The sequence below is a fragment of the Coturnix japonica genome, chromosome 4, assembly GCF_001577835.2.
Source record: "Coturnix japonica isolate 7356 chromosome 4, Coturnix japonica 2.1, whole genome shotgun sequence".
NCBI lineage: Eukaryota > Metazoa > Chordata > Aves > Galliformes > Phasianidae > Coturnix > Coturnix japonica.
Window position 1 is genome coordinate 8,065,402 of NC_029519.1, and position 19,951 is coordinate 8,085,352.

At 37.1% G+C, this 19,951-nt stretch overlaps 1 protein-coding gene across 3 annotated transcripts in view; it reads right to left on the minus strand.

Moving 5' to 3' along the window:
- DACH2 (dachshund family transcription factor 2) overlaps positions 1-19,951 on the minus strand; it is a 243,522-nt gene that overhangs the window by 37,127 nt on the left and 186,444 nt on the right. For all 3 annotated transcript variants that reach the window (XM_015860389.2, XM_015860388.2, XM_015860387.2), the window contains 2 exons: positions 15,207-15,342; positions 13,485-13,565 (listed from right to left, as the gene is read on the minus strand). In XM_015860389.2, the coding sequence (XP_015715875.1) occupies positions 13,485-13,565; positions 15,207-15,342 (217 nt within the window). The remainder of the gene's footprint in view (positions 1-13,484; positions 13,566-15,206; positions 15,343-19,951) is intronic.

A 19,951-nucleotide genomic window follows, 5' to 3' on the forward strand; every position in this document is an offset into this window, starting at 1 on the left:
AGCACAAACACATCTTTCAGATCTCCTCTGCTGATAAAGCAGGTTAGGAATTGTGTGCATCTGTCTGCGAGTCACCTTTAAAATAACGTGCTGTGGTGCACACATAGCAGTCATCTGCACTTTCTCAACTCTGCTTTCATGCTCCTCTCTCTTTGCCTTTCCAAGCGATTGACTGCGCTGATTTCCATGTAGCAACCTATGATGAGACACTGACTGGAGGTCCAGATTTCACCAGAATGCAAATGCAACCCTTTCATGCTCTGGCACATTGTTCCTTTTCAGCCTTTTTGCCAGACTTGGCTCAGCATACATTGATTCTACATATTTTTAAGTATGAATTCCCTACGCAGACAGTCCTTCATTCCTGTTAGATTTTAAATTCAATTTCAAAATGCAAGGGTTAAGCTCCAAACTTCTTTGCATTTCCTTTTATCTTTACCAATTCCACACATTTTTTGTTTTCCCTCCTAAAATCCTCTCCTGTAATGAGAGAAATTGCTTCAAATACTTACAGAGATGGCACTTGTATCAAAACACTTAAAAAAATGGGATATACTTAAATACAAGAATGCCTAACTGTATCCATAGCTAACTGTTCCTTTAGTTAAAAAGTTTTGATATTATCTCTGTTACTTATTCTTCAAAGGAAAGGAGTAATTACAAAAGTTCTGCAAATTTGCACTAATGAAGCAGAAAAATCTACTATGACTTCTATTAATCACCATGTAAGCAAATAAATACAAAATTAAAAGTGAGCATACCTTGTTTCCTCTTTTTCTGATTCTGATAACAACTGAGTTAGAATTACTTACAAGTTATTCTCAACTATGTTACAACTTGAGCTGGGAACAATAATTTTGCCACAAATCTGAACTTTCGTCAATGAATCTATATTCCACAAACACTAGAAACGAGAAGCCACTTAAATATGCCACAAACTTACACGCTGAAACATCAAACAATGGAAAGGGAAAATACACGTATGTATGAGACAGCAGGACAGAGAGGAAAAAACTTTAGAGAATCCATGCCACAAATTACAACCACTACTTACACCAGTGTAAGACTTCAGATGCTCACTCAGTTCCTGATACCCAAGCTCAGAAGCACAATGCTTCCAAAACACAGCTATGCTAACTGCAGAGGAGAAGCACACCATGGTGCTAATCCTCAAGTGGTCAGCATTACGCCCCTTTCTTTTCATTCTCACCTGTGCCACAGAAGACAAAATGCTGGCCCAGGGCAAGCTGTATTCACAGTGGCCTTAAGCTACTAACAGCTCTCCACCAGTCTCTTTTTATCCACAACTGCCTGAATCAAGTCTCTGCAGACACACCACTCTTTCTCCAATATGTCTTCAGTATCACAGCTGCCAAGATCAAAAGCACTGAGAGCAATAGGTGATTTTGTGTCACTGGGGACATCCCTGCCTCTTTACAGTGACTTCTGTCCTGCACAGTGTGACACTGTCATCACAAGAGTACAGCCATAAATATCTAAACCGGAGCACAAAACACAGTTTATAGACTAAAACAAATTATTCACCCATTCTAGAAAATCATTTGCACTCTGCAGAGTTTAAAACCCAAGGCTCAAGTCAGTCAATGTGAGCTCTCACAATGGGATCTTCAGAGGAACAAGAAAAGCGCTAGGATTTGAGTGTGGCCGACAGGACCCAGGGATTAGGGCACCTATTAACCAAAAGCTGGTGAGGTCTTGTTCTATCTGTGAATCCACATCAATAACCCTTTCTGTTTTTTGATCTTTATCAATTGGCACTTGAAGGGAAATCCCAAGTCATTTTTTGATTACATCTTTCTTCCCTACATCCAACATCTTGCAATTCTCACACAATCTCTCTAAATCCAGGGGTAAAAAGGATGCCGTTAAAAACTGCCTTACTACAGACTGTGTTAGCACCATTATATGAAATAATTGCACTTTTGGAGATTCTAGACAGTCAATTAACCCCCAATTCACAACTCAAGTGGCAGAGCCGACACTCAATGAATAGAGGGTAGGGGTTCAGTTCTCAATTAGGAACAGTTTTTTTACTTAATAGTTTAATCTTGTGGTCAATTAAATCTCTACCGTTGTATTAATTATTATATGAATTCCAGGCAACTCCTCATTTAAAGGTTAGTTATGGTGTACTGCAACTGGACCAGAATCCCAGACTTCAATTTTTCAAAGCTGAAAGCCTACTCCATCTTAAAGGGAAATCTATACTCCTGTAAAAAGAAGACAAGTAAATATCTTTATAATGTGCTTTCCCAATGTGAGATTATTTAAACATCTCCTGTATTTCTATGTCGCAGGAAAGACTGCAGTTATGTCTTATATCATTAACTCTAAATTTACTGCTGGACCACATATTCATATCAGCAGCTTTATTTAAAAGTTTTTCTAAACAGCCCTTTATGGATTAATCTCATCTCCAATTGCTGAGCTTTTTTCCTTATATTGTTTGGCATAGCAGCTTGGAGCAGCAGCTCAGTTTTCCATCTGTTAGACATATAGAGCCCATCAGTTTGTGAAGCACTTTCTTGGTATTCTTTTTGGTAGAATAAAGTCCTGGATTTCCTGAGGGAAGCAAAAGACATATGCTGATGCTCTATGGTTTCTGAGTTGCTGCAGAGATGAATTCTCCTTGGCCAGCTTTCTGTTGAGTAGGTGCTGGAATCATATAAAACACACACTTGCAAAAGAAAAAGAAAACGGTGAGCTCCCCGGCCAAATCAGTGATCTTTTTTCAACTAATTATTTTTCTTGCTCAAAATGAAGACAGTTTGTCTTTGAAAAGATTGTCTATCATTAAAAAAGAAAACTATTGGAAAGTTTTTGAAACAACTACAACAGATGTCATAGCAGTTGAAAGTACAATTAGAAAGCACAACGCCGCAGAAATAAAACTTCAAACAAAAGCGGAAAGAGTTCTTTGTGCACATCAATAATTCAGAATGATTTAAGAACTGTTTTATAGATGCAAGTGGAGCTCTTGCTGTCTATATATAAATTGAATATGGTCTTTATAGGCAAACAAAAAGGGGATACAATCCTTTTAAATTATTTTTAGGATAATTGTTTCTGCAACAAACATCATTATTTATCAGTTTTGAAAAGAAGCCAACTGCTAACATTTGAAATGCACAAATCTTGGCACACCACACAGAAAATGGTAATCTCACCCCTTTTCAAAACCACTCTTGTATTTATTTTTCACATTTGTCAAGTTCTTATCTCAAAGCCCATGCAGCGTTACCTATTTCTATCAGAAATCATTATATTTTATTTCTAATCACCTTCTCATAGCCAATTTGGTAACTCAGGAAAGGAGACATTTATTGCCACCAGATGCTGTTACTTTCCTGCTTACTTAATGTATTACTATAAATCGAATCAACAGCCTGCAAGGCAAGGTTGCACAGTTATTATTTTGCATTCCCGATTTCTTCTGTTAGAAACTTTCTCTTCAGAGAAACAGTACCACTCCAGTTCAAAATCTACACTGCAGCTAACTATCAGCCAGGATGCGTGCATGTTACATGATGCAGGGCTATATAATAAGAGCAGAGACAGCCTGTGTACTAGAAGCAGGTCAGCCACACCAGCAATCAGGCTCCCACTGAGTCTACAGAACAAAGCTGCTGCTTCTGTAAAACCAAAACCCCAGACAGATTTGCGTTATGTTTAACATATGCTATAAAGGCAGTGATGTTCTACAAAATGCTAATCCTAAATGAGAGGCCAGAAAAATTACCTTGTATATTAGAGATAATTCTTGTAATTCTTACTGCAAATAAAACTATAATCTACAAGTGTCCAATTCCTTTCATGTTTTCATCAGCAGCACTGCATATACAGAAGTCAGTAATGAATTACCTCCTGAACATTAAAACTCTCTCAGTACCACACTGAATAGGTTTTGAAAATTTAAGCCTTTTTCTTTAATTATTTTTTTTATTTTTTGTACAAAGAAACAAAGGAATTAAGGCACTGTAAAATTATTACTACTATTATTATTACTGGTTTTGTTGTTTCCATTTTGCAATAATACTGTGCTTTCCTTAAAATACACAACTTAGAGAAAAATCAGTTAAAATACACTCTTTTTCATAGTAATTCCACAGTTCTCCTTTCCATCTAAATCCCTTCTGCCTGTAATACCCGAGGCTATATGACAATAATGTCAAAAGTCAAACAGTAATGCTGACAACTCCTCCTTTAATATGTGAATTTTGACACACTTTTGCCTGGAGGGCGCCCTCATTACAATCACTTTCTAGATTTTAAAGCTAGGAGAAAACAACACAACCATAGTAAATACAATCATATCTCCTAATTGACAGCATCTAAAACACCTCCAAAGGTTACAGGTACAGTGTGTATAAGCTTACACACTATTTTCTGTGCAACTCACACTTTCTGATTTCTGTGAATAGACATGTATACACATACACATCCCATTTTCTGCTCCAGCTGAACCCATCACCAGGGATGCTCCTGCCTCCAACATTCCCTACATCAAAAAAGCATCTCTGACCACACCAGAAGAAACACTCCACTCAACTGTCATTAAAAATTTTGCTGTGGTGTAACCCTTAACTGACAACACACATAAATAAGCCATGGGGTATGTCAGCAAATTCACACAAGTCAAATCCAGCAATCTGAGCATTGTACAGCAGCACAGGTGATGGCTCAAATAGGCTGATTCAAATCTATACAATGTTTTATAGATCAGAACATCTCAAAACATACCTGGAAGCAGGATTTTATTTATTAAATTACTTGTTATATTCTGTCATGCTCTGTCAGTTAGAACAAAATCCTGCTTCGGAAACTACTGTCACACTGACTACAAAATAAAAGAACAAATATATCCATAATTATTTTCAGAGCAATGTGCAATGGCCGCACGTGAACAAAGGGTGCACCAGAGGATTCTGATAACCACTGCGTTTTTGGCTTTCTGCTCATTTGCCTTGAATTTCAGACTCATGGTAAATTAAAAAGATAAGGGAGTCTGGGTATTAACAATCAAACCTTTTGTATAAATTGTCTGTTTTAACAGTTCTCATCAACATTAAGTGCTAGAAATACCCCACAAGTCAGTATGGCTTAGAAGCCCAACTCCTACTTTCAAAAGTGACTCAGATAGAGATGGGCTGATTTTCAAGAATACTCAGGAAAAATACAATTACAGAAATTGGAGTGATGTCCCAAATACTTTTGTAAGTCTGGTCTGCCCTTCAAAAACTAGAATGGCTGGCTTAATGCTGAGCACAGATATCAATGAAGCATTGATGAGATACCTAAAAACATCAACAGCCAATCTCACAGCTGCGTGTAGTCTTGAATTTTATTCCCAAGGTGCCTCTAAGAAACTTAACCTGGATCCTATTATACTGATTGCTTATTACTGTGGTCTTCCAGTCTCTTAGGTGTAATGCTTAATTTCCAAAGTACAGCTGATAATATTAAAAAGCTACCAATTGAACTATCCATCCCAACAATGAATATAGCGATATATAGACACATAGATAAATATCTAATAAAGGAAACAGTAAGGTAATGGTGCTCCCCACCCCAACAATCAAACATGAAATCTGATTTCCTTGAAATTACAGCCTGAGCTGGCTGTGATCCAGGCCTCCTCATGTTCTGCAGCCCCAGTGGCTTCTGAGTTCAATGTATGGGTCACATCAGCTCTGCAAACAAGATATCAAGTAACTTCAGTGCAACACATGGAATATAATGAAGAACACGCTTATTCCAGATTCATGGCTCAAGAGGACAATATCCTTTTTCTAAATCCAATCCTATGGTTTGTTTACAAAGTACTTATTACCTTTTACACCAAGAGTAATTATTCTAACATGGCACGTACACAAATACTTTGTAGATGCACACAAATGTATGGTTATATTCTCAGCTTTCTGACCATCAGAAACCTCTGGGCAGCAAGTCCTCTTAACTGCCACTTTCATGTGACTGTTAGTCAAAGGCAGGTACAGTGCTTATACTTAACATGCTCAAAAGAAAAGAGTTAGAAAACAACAGCAACAACAAAACAAACAAACAACACCAGCTAACTAACCAGCAAAACTGAAATCTGAACATGTAAAAGAGTGCTACAGAAAACACCACTTGCATGTGCAAGGAACACTCAGGTACACTCCAGGGCTTCCCAGAACACATGCTTTCATAGGGCTGCTGGCCAGGAGCACAGGCATGAAGGGCATCCCCCTGCATGCACCTGCAGCTGGTTCCAGCTGTACTCCAGAGAACAGGTTATGAAGCAAAGCCCATGGATGCTGTAAGGGAGGGATTTGCTCTTTGACAGCAGGGGCACATACTGCTGTCATAATCAAGAGCATTTCTGGTCCATTCTTGACTGAAACAAAGGCTCTGGAGCCAGCGCCACAGCTGTGTCTGTGTCGCTCTGTATTTCACTGATATTTAATGGCCCTCTATAGCTAACATGACAAACACTAAAGCTTAGCTCACTATCAGTAACCCTTAGAAAATGAACCCATGGTTTATAAGGTGCAGTTTTTATGAATATCCTGGAGGCCTTTTTCAGACACAAACATTGCAAATATTTCATAATAATAACAATACGCTTTGTTATTAATTTACATTTCTGTCAGCTCACTTGCTTAGGCTTAAATCAAATGCATGAAACATGCCAAAACCTTCTTTTTTTTATAACAGAAACTTATATTAAAAGCAGCGATTGCTGGCTCCTAAGCAGTTTCCTAGTTAACAAGAGTGTTTGATCACAGTCTTTGTTGTCCATGCTACAAATGACATGTTTTTCAGAAACGTGTACTGCTTGTACAAGCCAAAATTTCAAGCAGTGACAGCTTAAGACTTACTGATGAATTCAACCTGAGAAGAACCTCTATGTACTCATGGTTACATGCATGGGCACACAAATGCACAATCAATCAGGATTTTGCATTAGCAGTGTGGCACCATGGCTGGCTCAGAGCACAGGTAGGTGAAGGCTTAGCCTGCATCAGTGTCTTTCCACAGATCTCAAAGATTGCTATGATGTAAGAAAGCCGTTCAGCAATCTTTCTGGATGCATGTTTTTCAAGTCTTACTGCTCTTAATGAGGATTGAAGGCAAACTTATTAAACTCACAGACATTAAGAACATCACCAACTGCAGTTTTGAGGTTAATGACTTTGCATCAGAGATATTACAATCCAGAGGATTCAAAGGGTCAGTTCTAATACAAGTGTGAACTCTAAGGGAGATTGCTGGGCCTAACGCAAAAGCCACCAGGTGACATTCAACAATTTACCTCCCTTGTGCCTTTCATACCTGCTACAGCTCAGTAAGATGGACCTATAGAAAACTCACTTCACAGTTCTGGAGGAAAAGTGGAAGCCATGAATTATGATACGAAGAGATAACTCTGACTCTGTAGAGAAGCTTCCTGTAAAAGTACCACATTATTCCATTCTTTTTCGCCCATTTTATTCCACTAAGCTATATAAATTGCTTACAAAAATTTGGTCTAAAGCCATCCGAGTAAAGAGAATTTCTGTCTCTCAGCACTTTCATCTTGACTCACTGTTTGTAGTGTTTAGACAGTAATACATTAAAGCCACAGAAATCTAATAAATAAAACATATCAATAAATTATATATCAATGTAAGAAACAGTCTTGGTCCATATGCCAATATAATTATGCAGCAGTTCTTTTACTCTTCAGAAAAAGAAAAAAAAAAATAATTGCGTGGTTTAAAATGATTTTGATAATCAAGAACATTTGTTTAGTTATGAGACTCAATACAAACTTAATGTAAAAGACACAACCTTAGAATATCTCACTATTTTCTCTTGCGTAACTACTCACCCTTGTACTTATAAATACTTTAGCAATGGTTAAATGCAGTTTTAACATGAGACTACACACTGAAAAAGTTTGAACTCTCCTATCTTTTTCTCTTCACATATACTGTGAAAGTATCAAAGTATTAATACAAGTTTGCCTTCGTTTCACGGCTTGGGGTTTTTTGTTCAGTTGGTTTTGGTTTTCTGACTGACTGATGAAAGATCCCATTTACTCTTAGGCCCCCATTTTGTCAGTTGTCAGCTCACTTGCAGGTTAAATTTAACAACAAGAACTTGCAGAAAAAGCCTTCACTCAGAACAGAGCGCTGAGTTTGTTACCCTTCAGAATTCAAAGAGGACAGAACATATAAAAATATCTCTGAGTTTTCTAGTGAATATTTGTGCAATACACGTCACTTGAGATTTTTGGAAGAAGAAACCCTTATAACCTTTAAACTTTAAACTCATGTAACTACTGCATCCACTGCTTATTAAATAGCTCCTGGGTCTCTCGTGTCACACTTAGACACCAAAAGGAACATGAATTCACTTCTAATTTGGGAAGTTTTCCTTGTATCTCAAGAGAAGATTTGTAAGCACATTCCGAAGGAAAACTGCTTATTTGTCATTATATCTTTAACATGTAAGTACTGAAATGTCAAAGAAACAGCATGGTGAACATTTGAAGTGTTGGCACCTCTCGTACACTTTCTATACACGATTCATGTTACAGCTTTGTAATCTTAGTTCCCTTCCTTATTCCTTGCACTCTCCATCTGGATGATTTCACATTAATTGTCAGAAAAGTCCTCTCTCTGGAGGACACCCCCCACTTGGGCCTGTTGCTGTTTCAGGTGTTGTGCACCTGCTCTTTCTCCTCTCCTCACATCATGAGTAACCTAGTCCTTTGGCACTGATTAATTTAAACAGCATTTTTTCGCTAATGAAATACAATAAATAGATATAGTTATTCTTTCATTAATGTAATCTATGGCCATCTAAAAATATTTCACTCAGCTGACAGAAATGATGCAAAATTCCAATTTCCTTGAAGTAATAAATGGGAAGGTGCACTTCAATAAAATGAAAAAGAATAGCTGCCAGATGCAGCTTTGGAGGCTACCGGAAATCTGAGACAGTCATGGGATGAAGACTTGTGCTCTGAGGATGCAGACAGCCAGGCTAAAGGAGACAATATGGACACTGAGCAGCTCCAAGAGATTCAGAGCAAATCACTTTCTCAGCAAATACAGCCTTCATTTCCGCTGAAAGAGCACTTGAACAACGGGTAAGTGAGAAGAAACCAGTCATCTGCAGACTTTTCCTATGTATTTTTACTCTGGTTCACTTAGGGGGAGTGCAACTCCTTCTCCCTAACACCCGTGTTAAAGCATGCCATCCATGGGGCCTGCTTGCCTCCTGCTGAATCAGAGCAGAGGGGTAGGGCTGGCATGTACTCATGTCACATCAGGCTCAGGTACGTCACTGCCCTGGGTGGCACAGCATTTGCATCGCCTATGGGTATATACCACTCCTGCCTATGATAATAACCACTGCCATTGGCTGGGGGAGCTATGGCCCAAAATACCAGACTGCAGCCAAACTCTGCTCGCAATGAAGACATCACAAACACTTCCATTGATTTCACTGTGGCAAGAGCTGGGGTGGTGTCTTTTATTTTTCCATCCTATATGAAGAATTATAAATATTTTTTGTCATACAGTCATATGGAATAATTGTACCTGCAATTAAATTATACTGGCAGGTATGGCCAAGCTCTTTTCTGGCTCATTTCACCTTCCTAATGCCAGACTTCATATGGAGGCTTCTATAAAGCCTATATAATCCTTTGGCAAACACAATCCTTTCCCCTACAATAGAGATTTATATATTTTTTTTTAGGATAAATACTGAAGCAGGCAAATTTAAAATTGAATTACTGTGAGGAATTAGGCAGGTAAAATGCTGCTACTCAAAAACAGAAATAGCAAGTAAGCAAAATCAGGATGAAATTGTGTTTACGCTTCTGTAACATTTGGGGCTTTACTCTGTGGGGAATTCTCTGCTTCCTTTCATTCGCAATTTCAAAATACAGTATGGATTATCCTTCATATGGCTTTCACTCATACCCTGACATGGATGCACAGGCAGAATGACTGTGCAGACCTGTGAATATGTTTGATTTAGTTGTCTGACCATACTTCCTAAGAAGATGCTGAAAGGATGTGGAGTAACTGAGATTTAATGGCACTGCTACTTCAACAAGCAGAAATACACGGTCTGTAAAAAAACCTCTGACCCTGCCGAGATGAGACAGTCTTTAATTCTGTAAATTCTGTCCCACCAACACAGACAAGCAGCTCAACATAATTAGAACAATTTCATATTAACTGCGTTGTCAAGAAGAACTTCAGCTATATTCTCTTCAGCCCCAATTAACTTGAAATTAGTTTGATGAGAACAAACTGACATGTTTTTGTCTGGTGCTGAGATCACTTTCAATGGCATAAGGAAAACAAAATTGCGTATCCTGAGAAATATAACAGAAGTGCATACAATAATCACAATAAGTTTTATTGTTTTTTATGCTAAGCTTTCCTATGAGTAATACTACTGCTAAATTTTAGTTACTTAATTTTCATTTGTTGCTATCTTAATTGTTACAAACTGCTCAGATATGCAGTTCTAACAAGGTGTGTTACAAAAACATGCTTAATATATGCCTTCAATAATTTCTTTGTTGTCTGAAAACTTTTAACTTACAGCAAAGCTGGCATTTTATGGCTTGCAGAGCTATAAATCATTTTTAAAATCATGATGATATTACTCAAAGCAGATGTGAAAACATATGTTTGCCACGGTTGTATAAACTGCTTACTTGTCATGCTTAATAAATGTTGATACTTTTATTTTAACTACATTCCTTCTTAATAACTTTGCAAATCTTTTCCATGGTAAATATACTTTGCCTTAGTGAAAGCAATGTCAGGTTTTGAAAAATAAACCTTGTATACAAATTACATATATATTTTTTTTGCTGAGCAACCCAGCACACATCACACTCTTCAGTGGCTGTCCACATCTGAACATGAAAATTTTCAACACATTTGAGGTGCACCAGAGCCCAAAAGAGTTATGCAGAAGAGAATGTTACTGCTACTAGGAACAAAATACATAATGGAGAGGTAAAAAGCCTTGAAGAGTAATGACACTTATATGGGGTGACAAGCTGGGGACTTTCAGAAGGAAAACACAGACTGAATCTCCTACTGGTGCAGTCCACCATCACAGGGTGCTCGTATTTCTATAAAACAGGGATTCCTAAAGGAGATACAATACAGGTCCATCACAGTGCTCAATGTGAAATTCCATGATTGTATGGAATCACCTTCAAACTGCTGGATGTACACCGTTAATGCTTTTATAACTTTGTCATTTGTCCCATGAGAAGTCAAAAGGTTTCAGCTATGGAGCCACGGGATTACATGAAAATAGCATCTTCACATGTCAAAACATCAACTACTTGCTAGTTCTCAGTAACAAACTTGACCTGTGCAGAGCAAGCATAAAACCGAACGCTTGATTTTGTCTTTTTATGATAACTCTGATTTCTTATGATTTTGAAGCACTTAAAATATTTTAGCTGACAGAGGACAATTTCTGAATACCGAGTTTCATTCTAAAAATCACATAAATGCAACTGAAAGTAACACATGTATAAAAACACATGGGAGAATGTTCAACTGAAGAAAATAACACTGCACAAAGCCACAGACCAGATATGGACAAACCCATACAACATTAATCTCAAGGTGGCTTATAGTACACAAAATGTTGCTAGCAGATCTTCGTTGTGATAGCAAGGAATGCTCAGTGATTGCAGGAATGTAGGAATTGGTGTTGTGGGTGGATTTGGGTAATTTTCACACTTCTGGATTCCTGAGTTATCTTTCCTAACTTTTAAACAGTACTTCTCTTCATCTGCTCCTAGTGATAGACCTGCTACTACCAATAACTACACGATTCGCATCTTTGAACCCCACAGGATATTGAATTATTGCAAGAAACCACATACAGTTTAAAAAATTAAAATCAACTATATTTTCAGTTTTACGCTAAATATTAATCTCTGTAATTGTTACAGAATTTTTTATTGCTTTTTTTAGTTTTAATTTCAGGTACAAAGGCATAGTTGATGACAGCTCTTTAGCCTCTGGCGCTGCCTGTAAGTGCCAAATGAAGTCAAGAGGGAAGGTTTTAAGCAAAATATTCCGGCCAAAAGATTATCTCAAAATGGCACATATGGGCTTTTATGGGGCTCATGAGTGAGTGCCTGGAGAAACCAAGGAACAGAAAATAGCTTCTGCTTTCCAGAAGAGCCGTGAGTAAGAAAACATGAAGAAGTTTTAGACCCTTCCTTTTCATGACTGATCAGTCACAGATATGTCTACAGAGTAGGGTCCATCTTACAATTAAGTGGCTGTCATTTTCATGAGTCTACTCAAATCACTGTATAGAACTCTGGAATCACAAGGCATACAGAGCCTCCACATTATTACTTATTTTCTTTTTACTTGAGTAGCTCCTAAAATTGCCAATAGCTAGCATTTTAGTTTACTCTGAAAACAAAGCAAGTATATAGGGAGTGTAATCATCTACACAGGCCTAAAATTTATGCATTTGTCTTACTTTAATACATAACTTAAAATCAGCTCAGTCAAAATATAAATCAGTTTGAGTTTTCATTTATGATAACACATTCACATTTACATTAGACTTAAAACTACATCCAGCCTACAACATCTCCTCCTTGGGACACTTCCTTTTCTTTTCCTTCCTCCTTAAAACCTTAATAACTCCCTATCCCTCCATTCTGCAGCACCTCTCTTCTAGAGTTCACACTTACCTTCAGCTGTCTTTTGTTTCTTCCTCTACTCATCACCTCTTTTGTGCAGGTACTCATTTTGTGTGGCATTCTGTATATACTGCCAGAATAAACTTTGTCTAGCAATATGACTGATTTTTAATTTTATTTTAGTTTTATTTACAAGGAAACAAAATGCCATCTTCCTCCTCCATGTGCAGCTGCAGATTTCACACCTCTCTACAGCTGTGTCCCAGGGCTTATCTGCATACACCAATGTATTAACTTTCTCCAGCTCTCACCAATCAGTGCAAGAGCAGAAGAGGCACTTCCCTGCCTACAGGACAAACACTATGGGCCAAACATCACCTCTTCCCTTCCTTGCCTCTTATGAGATCAGGTAGTAGTATTAGACATGAAAAATGGCTTATTTCCCTCACTTATGAACCAGTATTAGAGTAGCATGCACACACACCTACTGGAGGAAAAGAAACAATATCATGTGACTACTCAAACAGTTCCCAGTAACTGCATAAATAACTGAGAAAAAGAATGGCAAAATATTACTCCCATATAATACAAATAGAGAGAAGCAAAGACCTGTTTACTCCTCCTAAGAAAAATGTGATCTAAATCCAGTGGATACATTATTCATTGCAATTAGGCACTTGGCTTTCTTAGATTTATAGTATTATGCAGAATACTAAAAAAGAGAATAAAACATATAAGTGTAATTAAATGCCTGAGATAGAAAGAAGTGTAGTGATACCTTTCTCCTTTTGCATTTTTTTTAGGCTTGTCCCGGTTTCTTGATCAATGAGCTCTCCTTCCCTGCTGTTGGTCAACATAGCTAAAAAAATGAGAGTGCACAGCTATATAACAACTGTCATTAAAAAGGTGTCAAAAGAGGAAAGCAGTAAATTATACTTTTTTTTTCTTGTTATTTTAATACTTTAAAATATTTTAACATTTATTCATACAAGTTTTAAAGCAGCTGACCACATCTGCTGTCCATAAAGCTCGTAATTCAGCAATTATAACGTGAAATATGTGGCTGAAGCAATTTTGCTCAACTTGATTAAAAAAAAGATACCAAGACAAAACTAAAACTACTGAGAATGATCTGATTTCTTAGAAGCAGTTCAAATAAAAAAATTAGAAAAGTACTTCACAGAAATCATTTTGGGGGAAAATGCACTTAAATAAAGCAAAAGACGTGTTAGTAATTATCTGTAAAGCAACAGGCACAATAAAAAAAACACGGATGCACAGACAGTAACCCAAACCAATAGATGAAAAGGAAAAAAAAACATACTTCATAGTGTTAAAAAAAATTCTTAACATCTACAAAATCAGTGAGACGTGTTCAGTTCATGATTTCTATTTTCTTTTTTTCTTTCTATGCAATTAACCAATTACAGAATTTAGTATTTCTGTAAAAAGACTTGTGAAAAACTTGAAGAACTTTCACTACTCCTTACGGAGCTCAGAGGATAGCATCGTATGCTATCATCATCAATAAAACAAGTTACAGTAGCCTTCAAAAGCTACAACAAGGGAATGAAAATCCTTTTTTCATTGTTACTAAGGGAAGCTCTATTTTACATACACGGAAGCTGAAGGGCATCCACTTTCTTGTTCATCCCTTGTGTATGCTGTGTTTTGTCAAAGCAGTTCAGTTTATATTGATTGGTTTGTCTACTGTCAACAGAGGTATGTATTGCAATGGTGCTATAGCATGGCCCATAGCAAAAACTCCAAAATCCCAGCCAGCTGCTGAGCAGTAATTTGAAGGGAGTGAAGCTCACAGTGACTGCCACAAACTGCACTGCTTTTGTAGTTTAAATCTAGCTCAGCAATGTCTGCATGGGCTGTAGTTTCTGTGAAGACAACAGCATTGACATACATGGATGTAAGTAAGATATTAGCTGACTTGCCCTAGATGCCTCCTGGAAGCACCAGGAACAGGATCCAAATTTCTTCCAGTCCATACTTGCATTTTAAACACAAGATCAATAACGTACAGACTGAAAATTGTACTCGAGAGAACAATAAATAAATAAATAAATCAGAAAGCTCTCAGCTTCATGGCATTGGGTGATTATCTGGGCAAGAGGATGTATTTTATAGTGTAAAAGTTGTCATAGGTGTGTTTTCATAGGATTTGAAACATATCCTGCTCAGGTGGTTTCAGAGTCACTTTCCCAAGCTAGAATGCAAGATCACACCATAGAAGGGATGGCATCTTCTGTGCACAGGTAGATACAGGCACAGAATGAGAGGCTGGGCTCTGCATAGTGTTGAATATAATAAAACATGTAGTAAGGAACTTTCTGGTCATTTTTGTGGGATTGTTTTGTACATTTCTTTCTGTTTTTTGAGAAACAGGGGCTTTCCTGAGTTTCCCAGTAAATAAGTATTTGCTTCAATAAACTGCTATAATTTGTGAGGTCAGCAATTGTGATGGGGTGTGAGGCTGCAAAGCACTAACCAATTCTGTCTGGTGTGTTGTCCAGCTGGGAAGGAGAGCTGGACACGCTGCTGCTCTGATGAGAGGAAGCATGGCTCCCAGGCCGCTGACTGTCTTCTAGGGATGGAGCTGGAGAAGGGCTGTCTTGAATTCTTTCCTTGAAACAGAAATAAAACAAGGTCTGTGCCATTTGATTAATGAACTTCACTGAAGTTCAGTAAAAAAAAAAAAAAAAAAGTGGATAAAAAAAAAAAAAAAAATAGTCTTTCCACAATAAACAGCGAACAGAATTCAGATCAAAAGAGTAGTATAGCCTTGAATACCCAAAAGGAATAAAATCTTCTACATGCAATGCATCTAAGCACAGTTTTTCATCCTTAGTGTCATGACACAGTACTTACCACCTTTTTTTTTTTTCTCATTCATAAATCTAACTTTTTCACACATAGGAATATAGAGAATATTTTTCCACATGGTTTGTACAAACTAATTTTAAACTACAGATACTGAAATTGGCATGTATGAGTCACGTGTCACATAAGTAACTTGAATTTTGACAAACTGGTACTAAACACAGACAGATTTGTAAATTCACAAGAAAAATCACTTCTTGTCTTTAAATATACCATGCGTGTCTTCTCAAGGCAGCACACAGTCCAATTTTAAAAGCCATGGCATCAGTAAAGACAAGTTTAGTTTCAGATGCGAGGTACCGCAGACCAACCAAAACAAGACTGCGTGCAAATTTTTCTGTGCACAAAACTTTGAGACCAAAGTGTAGTTTAAATCCACCTCACGCTCCAGGGAAGGAGGAAAAATTGAGAAGGAATTGGAAAATGGAGAAAAATGGAATTCCGTAGTCCTGTCTGTCTAAACTTGAAGACTCTGGAGAAGTTGTGGAACTTCCAGTAGTAAAAATTGTTGCTAACGGGTTAGAAAAGTAATTATTCATCCTGTCTTGAGGAAAATGGTTGATTATATGACCACTTGAGACCCTTTCCAGCCCACTGAGTCCACATGCATTATTCTCAATTTACTCAAAATGCCAGCCCCCTTCTTTTCATCATTGTGAAGATCAATGAAAAACGAGCCTCTTCTCAAAGGGGCTGATCATGGCCTGAGATACTCTGGATACTCTTATTTTAAATTTTACATTTAAAATCCTTTGTTACAAGTAAGAAAGACATTAAAGGCACAGTTTCAGGGGAGGAACACCAACAAGGAGAAGCCCAGAAACTGTGTCTGCAGCTGCCCTCATCTGTGGCAATCAGTTGTTCCCAGTGGAAACACAGATCTGAAATATTCATGACTTTTTTTTTTTTATTTACTTTTTTAGGGGAGATCCTCCAGCCCCCATCCCTTTAAAAACCACCATCACAATTACACTGCAATCTGGTGACGTTTTCTCAAAGGAACTTGGAAGATTTTCTGCCTTTCTAATCTATTTCAGATTTTTCAGTAAGAGTATGCAATCTGGCTACTTGGTGGCAATTTTCCATGTGCTTCTGAAAATATGCTCAATAGCATCCAAACTTCTAATGCAGTTTTTACTAGATACTATGTTGAATCAATACTATAGTTTTAGGAAGAGAACACTAGATTCTCATAGTTTCTCCATGACCAATAGCTCGCATAATAGCTTCTGTTCACAACCTACTGAGGCAATTCATTAATAACACTGGCAGTAGGATCGACATTTTAAGAATACTGTTACCCATTATAACCATCTCTCTAAAGCACACTCATCTTCATATTTATAGACACATCTGAGAACGATGCAAGGAGTATGTGAGAGTGGATACTTCTAATAGCAAGGGGTGGTATTTGTCTATTCCAACCCCACCAGCCAAAAATGCAGTAATTAATGTGTTTTTAATAGGATAGTTATTGTATATTAAATAACAACTGAGCTTCAAAATCATATAACAGATGTGTACCTATTACATAGCTGTTAATCCTCAATGGAACTGTTCTCACTAAATGTCTCTTATTTAATGAACATACAATAACAAATAAATCTTGGAGGGAGACTATTAATTGCAGTATTTCTGAATGTTAATTAAAATATTTATTAAGTTTTTACAAACAAACCTACTACATGTCGAGTTACAAGACCTTAAATTTTTAAAAACTGAATGCCTTTAATCTTAGAAATTCTCAAATTCTGTGAGAAAAAAAGGAAAAGCCACTCATCTCAAAGTGGTCAATGTGGTGCTCCTCAGGGGTTGGTACAGGGCCTATCTTTGTCTTCATTAGTGACACTGACAGCAGGGCTGAGTGAACACTCAGCAAGTTTGTGAGCAACACCAAGCAAAGTGGAGTGGTTGGCATACTGGGTGAAAGGAATGTCATTCAGAGGGACCATGACAGCGATTCAAAGAAGACCAAGAGTCTGGGCTGGAGTAATCCCAAGCATGAACACAGGCCAGGCAATAAGTACATTGAGAACAGCCCCGCAGCGAAGGACTTGGGGGCACTGGTAGATGAAAAACTCAACATGAGCCAGTAATGTCTGCCTCCAGCCCAGACAAAAAACTGTATTCTGAGCTGCATCAAATCAAATGTGATCAGCAGGGCAAGAGAGGCAATTCTGCTCCTCTGCTCTGCCCTCATAAAGTTCTGAATGGAGAAAAGCTGTGGATGCCTAACCCTGGAGGTCTTCAAGGCCAGGTTGGATGGGGCTTTGGATAACCTGATCTAGTGGGTGGCAACCCTGCCCGTGATGGGGGTCGGAACAAGGTAAGATTTAAAGTCCCTTCCAATCCAAGCCATTCAGTGATTCTGTGCAAGTCTGAGCTTATAAATTTTCACATTTATGTAAATAATAGCCTTGAGTAAATAAGTGGTTACAGCTAACAGGCTACAGCTCTGACTGTAATTCTATTTGCCTGGATTTCAGTTTTAACAATCTTCTTTGGTATTACATTCTTTTTATGATAAAGAGTACTCAATTTGCAATTAAGATATAATTTTGAAATGATTAATTTTACAGAAGAGTGCATAGTTTAAGTAAATTTCTTTGTCTATTGCAACCATGAAAATGAATAGCCAAGGAGAGGGCAAGCCAACTGCTCTGCATAAAAAAAAACCCAAAACCACCTACGAACAAATATGATGGCGAATTTATCACACAAACAGCCATATAAGACATCTTAAATGAGAGTTATTTGAGTAATTCAAAAGCTTATGATTTGGAAAAAGCAAAGTATCCTAGCTTCTTCTGATAACTGTATTCCATTGTCTCCTGCTATAAAATAATCTCTGCTTTAAGTAATTTGCCTTCAAACTCTCGGGGTCTTATTTAGAAATGTTCAGGCAGAAATAAACGTGTCAAATAATAATGTCATTCTTAATCACACAGTGAATCACTTTCTAAGAGAGTAAGTTGATTATGCTATTTAACATCTTGCTGGTTACCAAAATTTACATGTACTTTTCCCTATATGTAACAAAGGAGCTGAAATTTTCTCTGTATTTTATGTACTACTAATGAAGATATAGTGTCATCATGTAGGACTGCATATGGATCGAGAAACTGTCTATTTCTAAACATTTGTGTGGAAGTGTAATGCTGAATCTCTCCTGCTATAATGAATAACACTATGAACAGATTTTTTTTTTCTCCTCCAAGTAAACACATCCATTTTTCAGTCCTGTAATCAGTATGCATCTATTTAGCTACTTAACAGCAATGTGCTCTGGTTCATTAGGTAGCTACTGTTGTGTCTCAGCCTAGTTAAAATTTCACAGCAAGTTAATCTATTTTATTACAAATGAGAACACAAGTGATAATGTCCTCACCATTTTCCAAACACAGGGTTAACAGTATTTGTAACAAATCAATGAGGGCATTTAAATAGGAAAATTGCAAATCTAAAACCTTAACATTTTTTACACACTGATGACTTCATTTTATTTGTCATTTATGTATTTTACAACCTTGCTACTTTTCATAGATTTTACTTTTTTTCTTCTTGAAATAGCTCAGTCCCCACTGGCACACTGCAGTGCAGCCTGGTTCTGCAGTTGGGATACATAAAACTGAGAGAGAAACATCCCGGAATAGTCAAATTTTTCCATTGAATTTCTTCATATTTTATAAATCTTTAGGATTCATAATCCACGTTACAATGTAATGAATTATACATGTATAATTTACAGATTGTGAGAATTTTATGAAAAATGAAAACATTTCTCAAGATCTCACCTATTTATCTAACGATAGTACCCACTTTATCTTTTCTCTTTCCTTTATAGAGCTGTATCATAAATTCTCAAAAAAGACTTCTTCAGTATTTAATCCTTTTGAAGGGTAATATATTTCTATCCTACTAAAAACTAGTGTCTTGCTTTGGCTTAGGAAATGTAGCTACAAAGCCTGACATTGTTAATTTTAGTCGTGATTTAGGTTAACAGCACTGAAGTCATCAACTCTTGCAGTTTCCAGATACATCCTTGATTTCACCTCATTATTCTTTTTCCAGCCCCTGTGAGATGGTATTCCATACAAATAATATGAAACACCATGCAAGAGCTTCATCCTTACTAGTTTTACTGGAAATATATATGAACAGCTTACCTATTTTTGACATAATCATCTTGACCCTAATTCCATACCTCTGTTTATTTTATAGTATTGATCTTCATTTTATGTCAAGACTTCAGAGAAATGATGCTGGATTTTCTTTTATTTTTCTTTATTCTTAGGGCTAATGAAGCTGTAATTACTCTTCCAAATGTTAATCTATCAATAAGTTCCTAGAGGA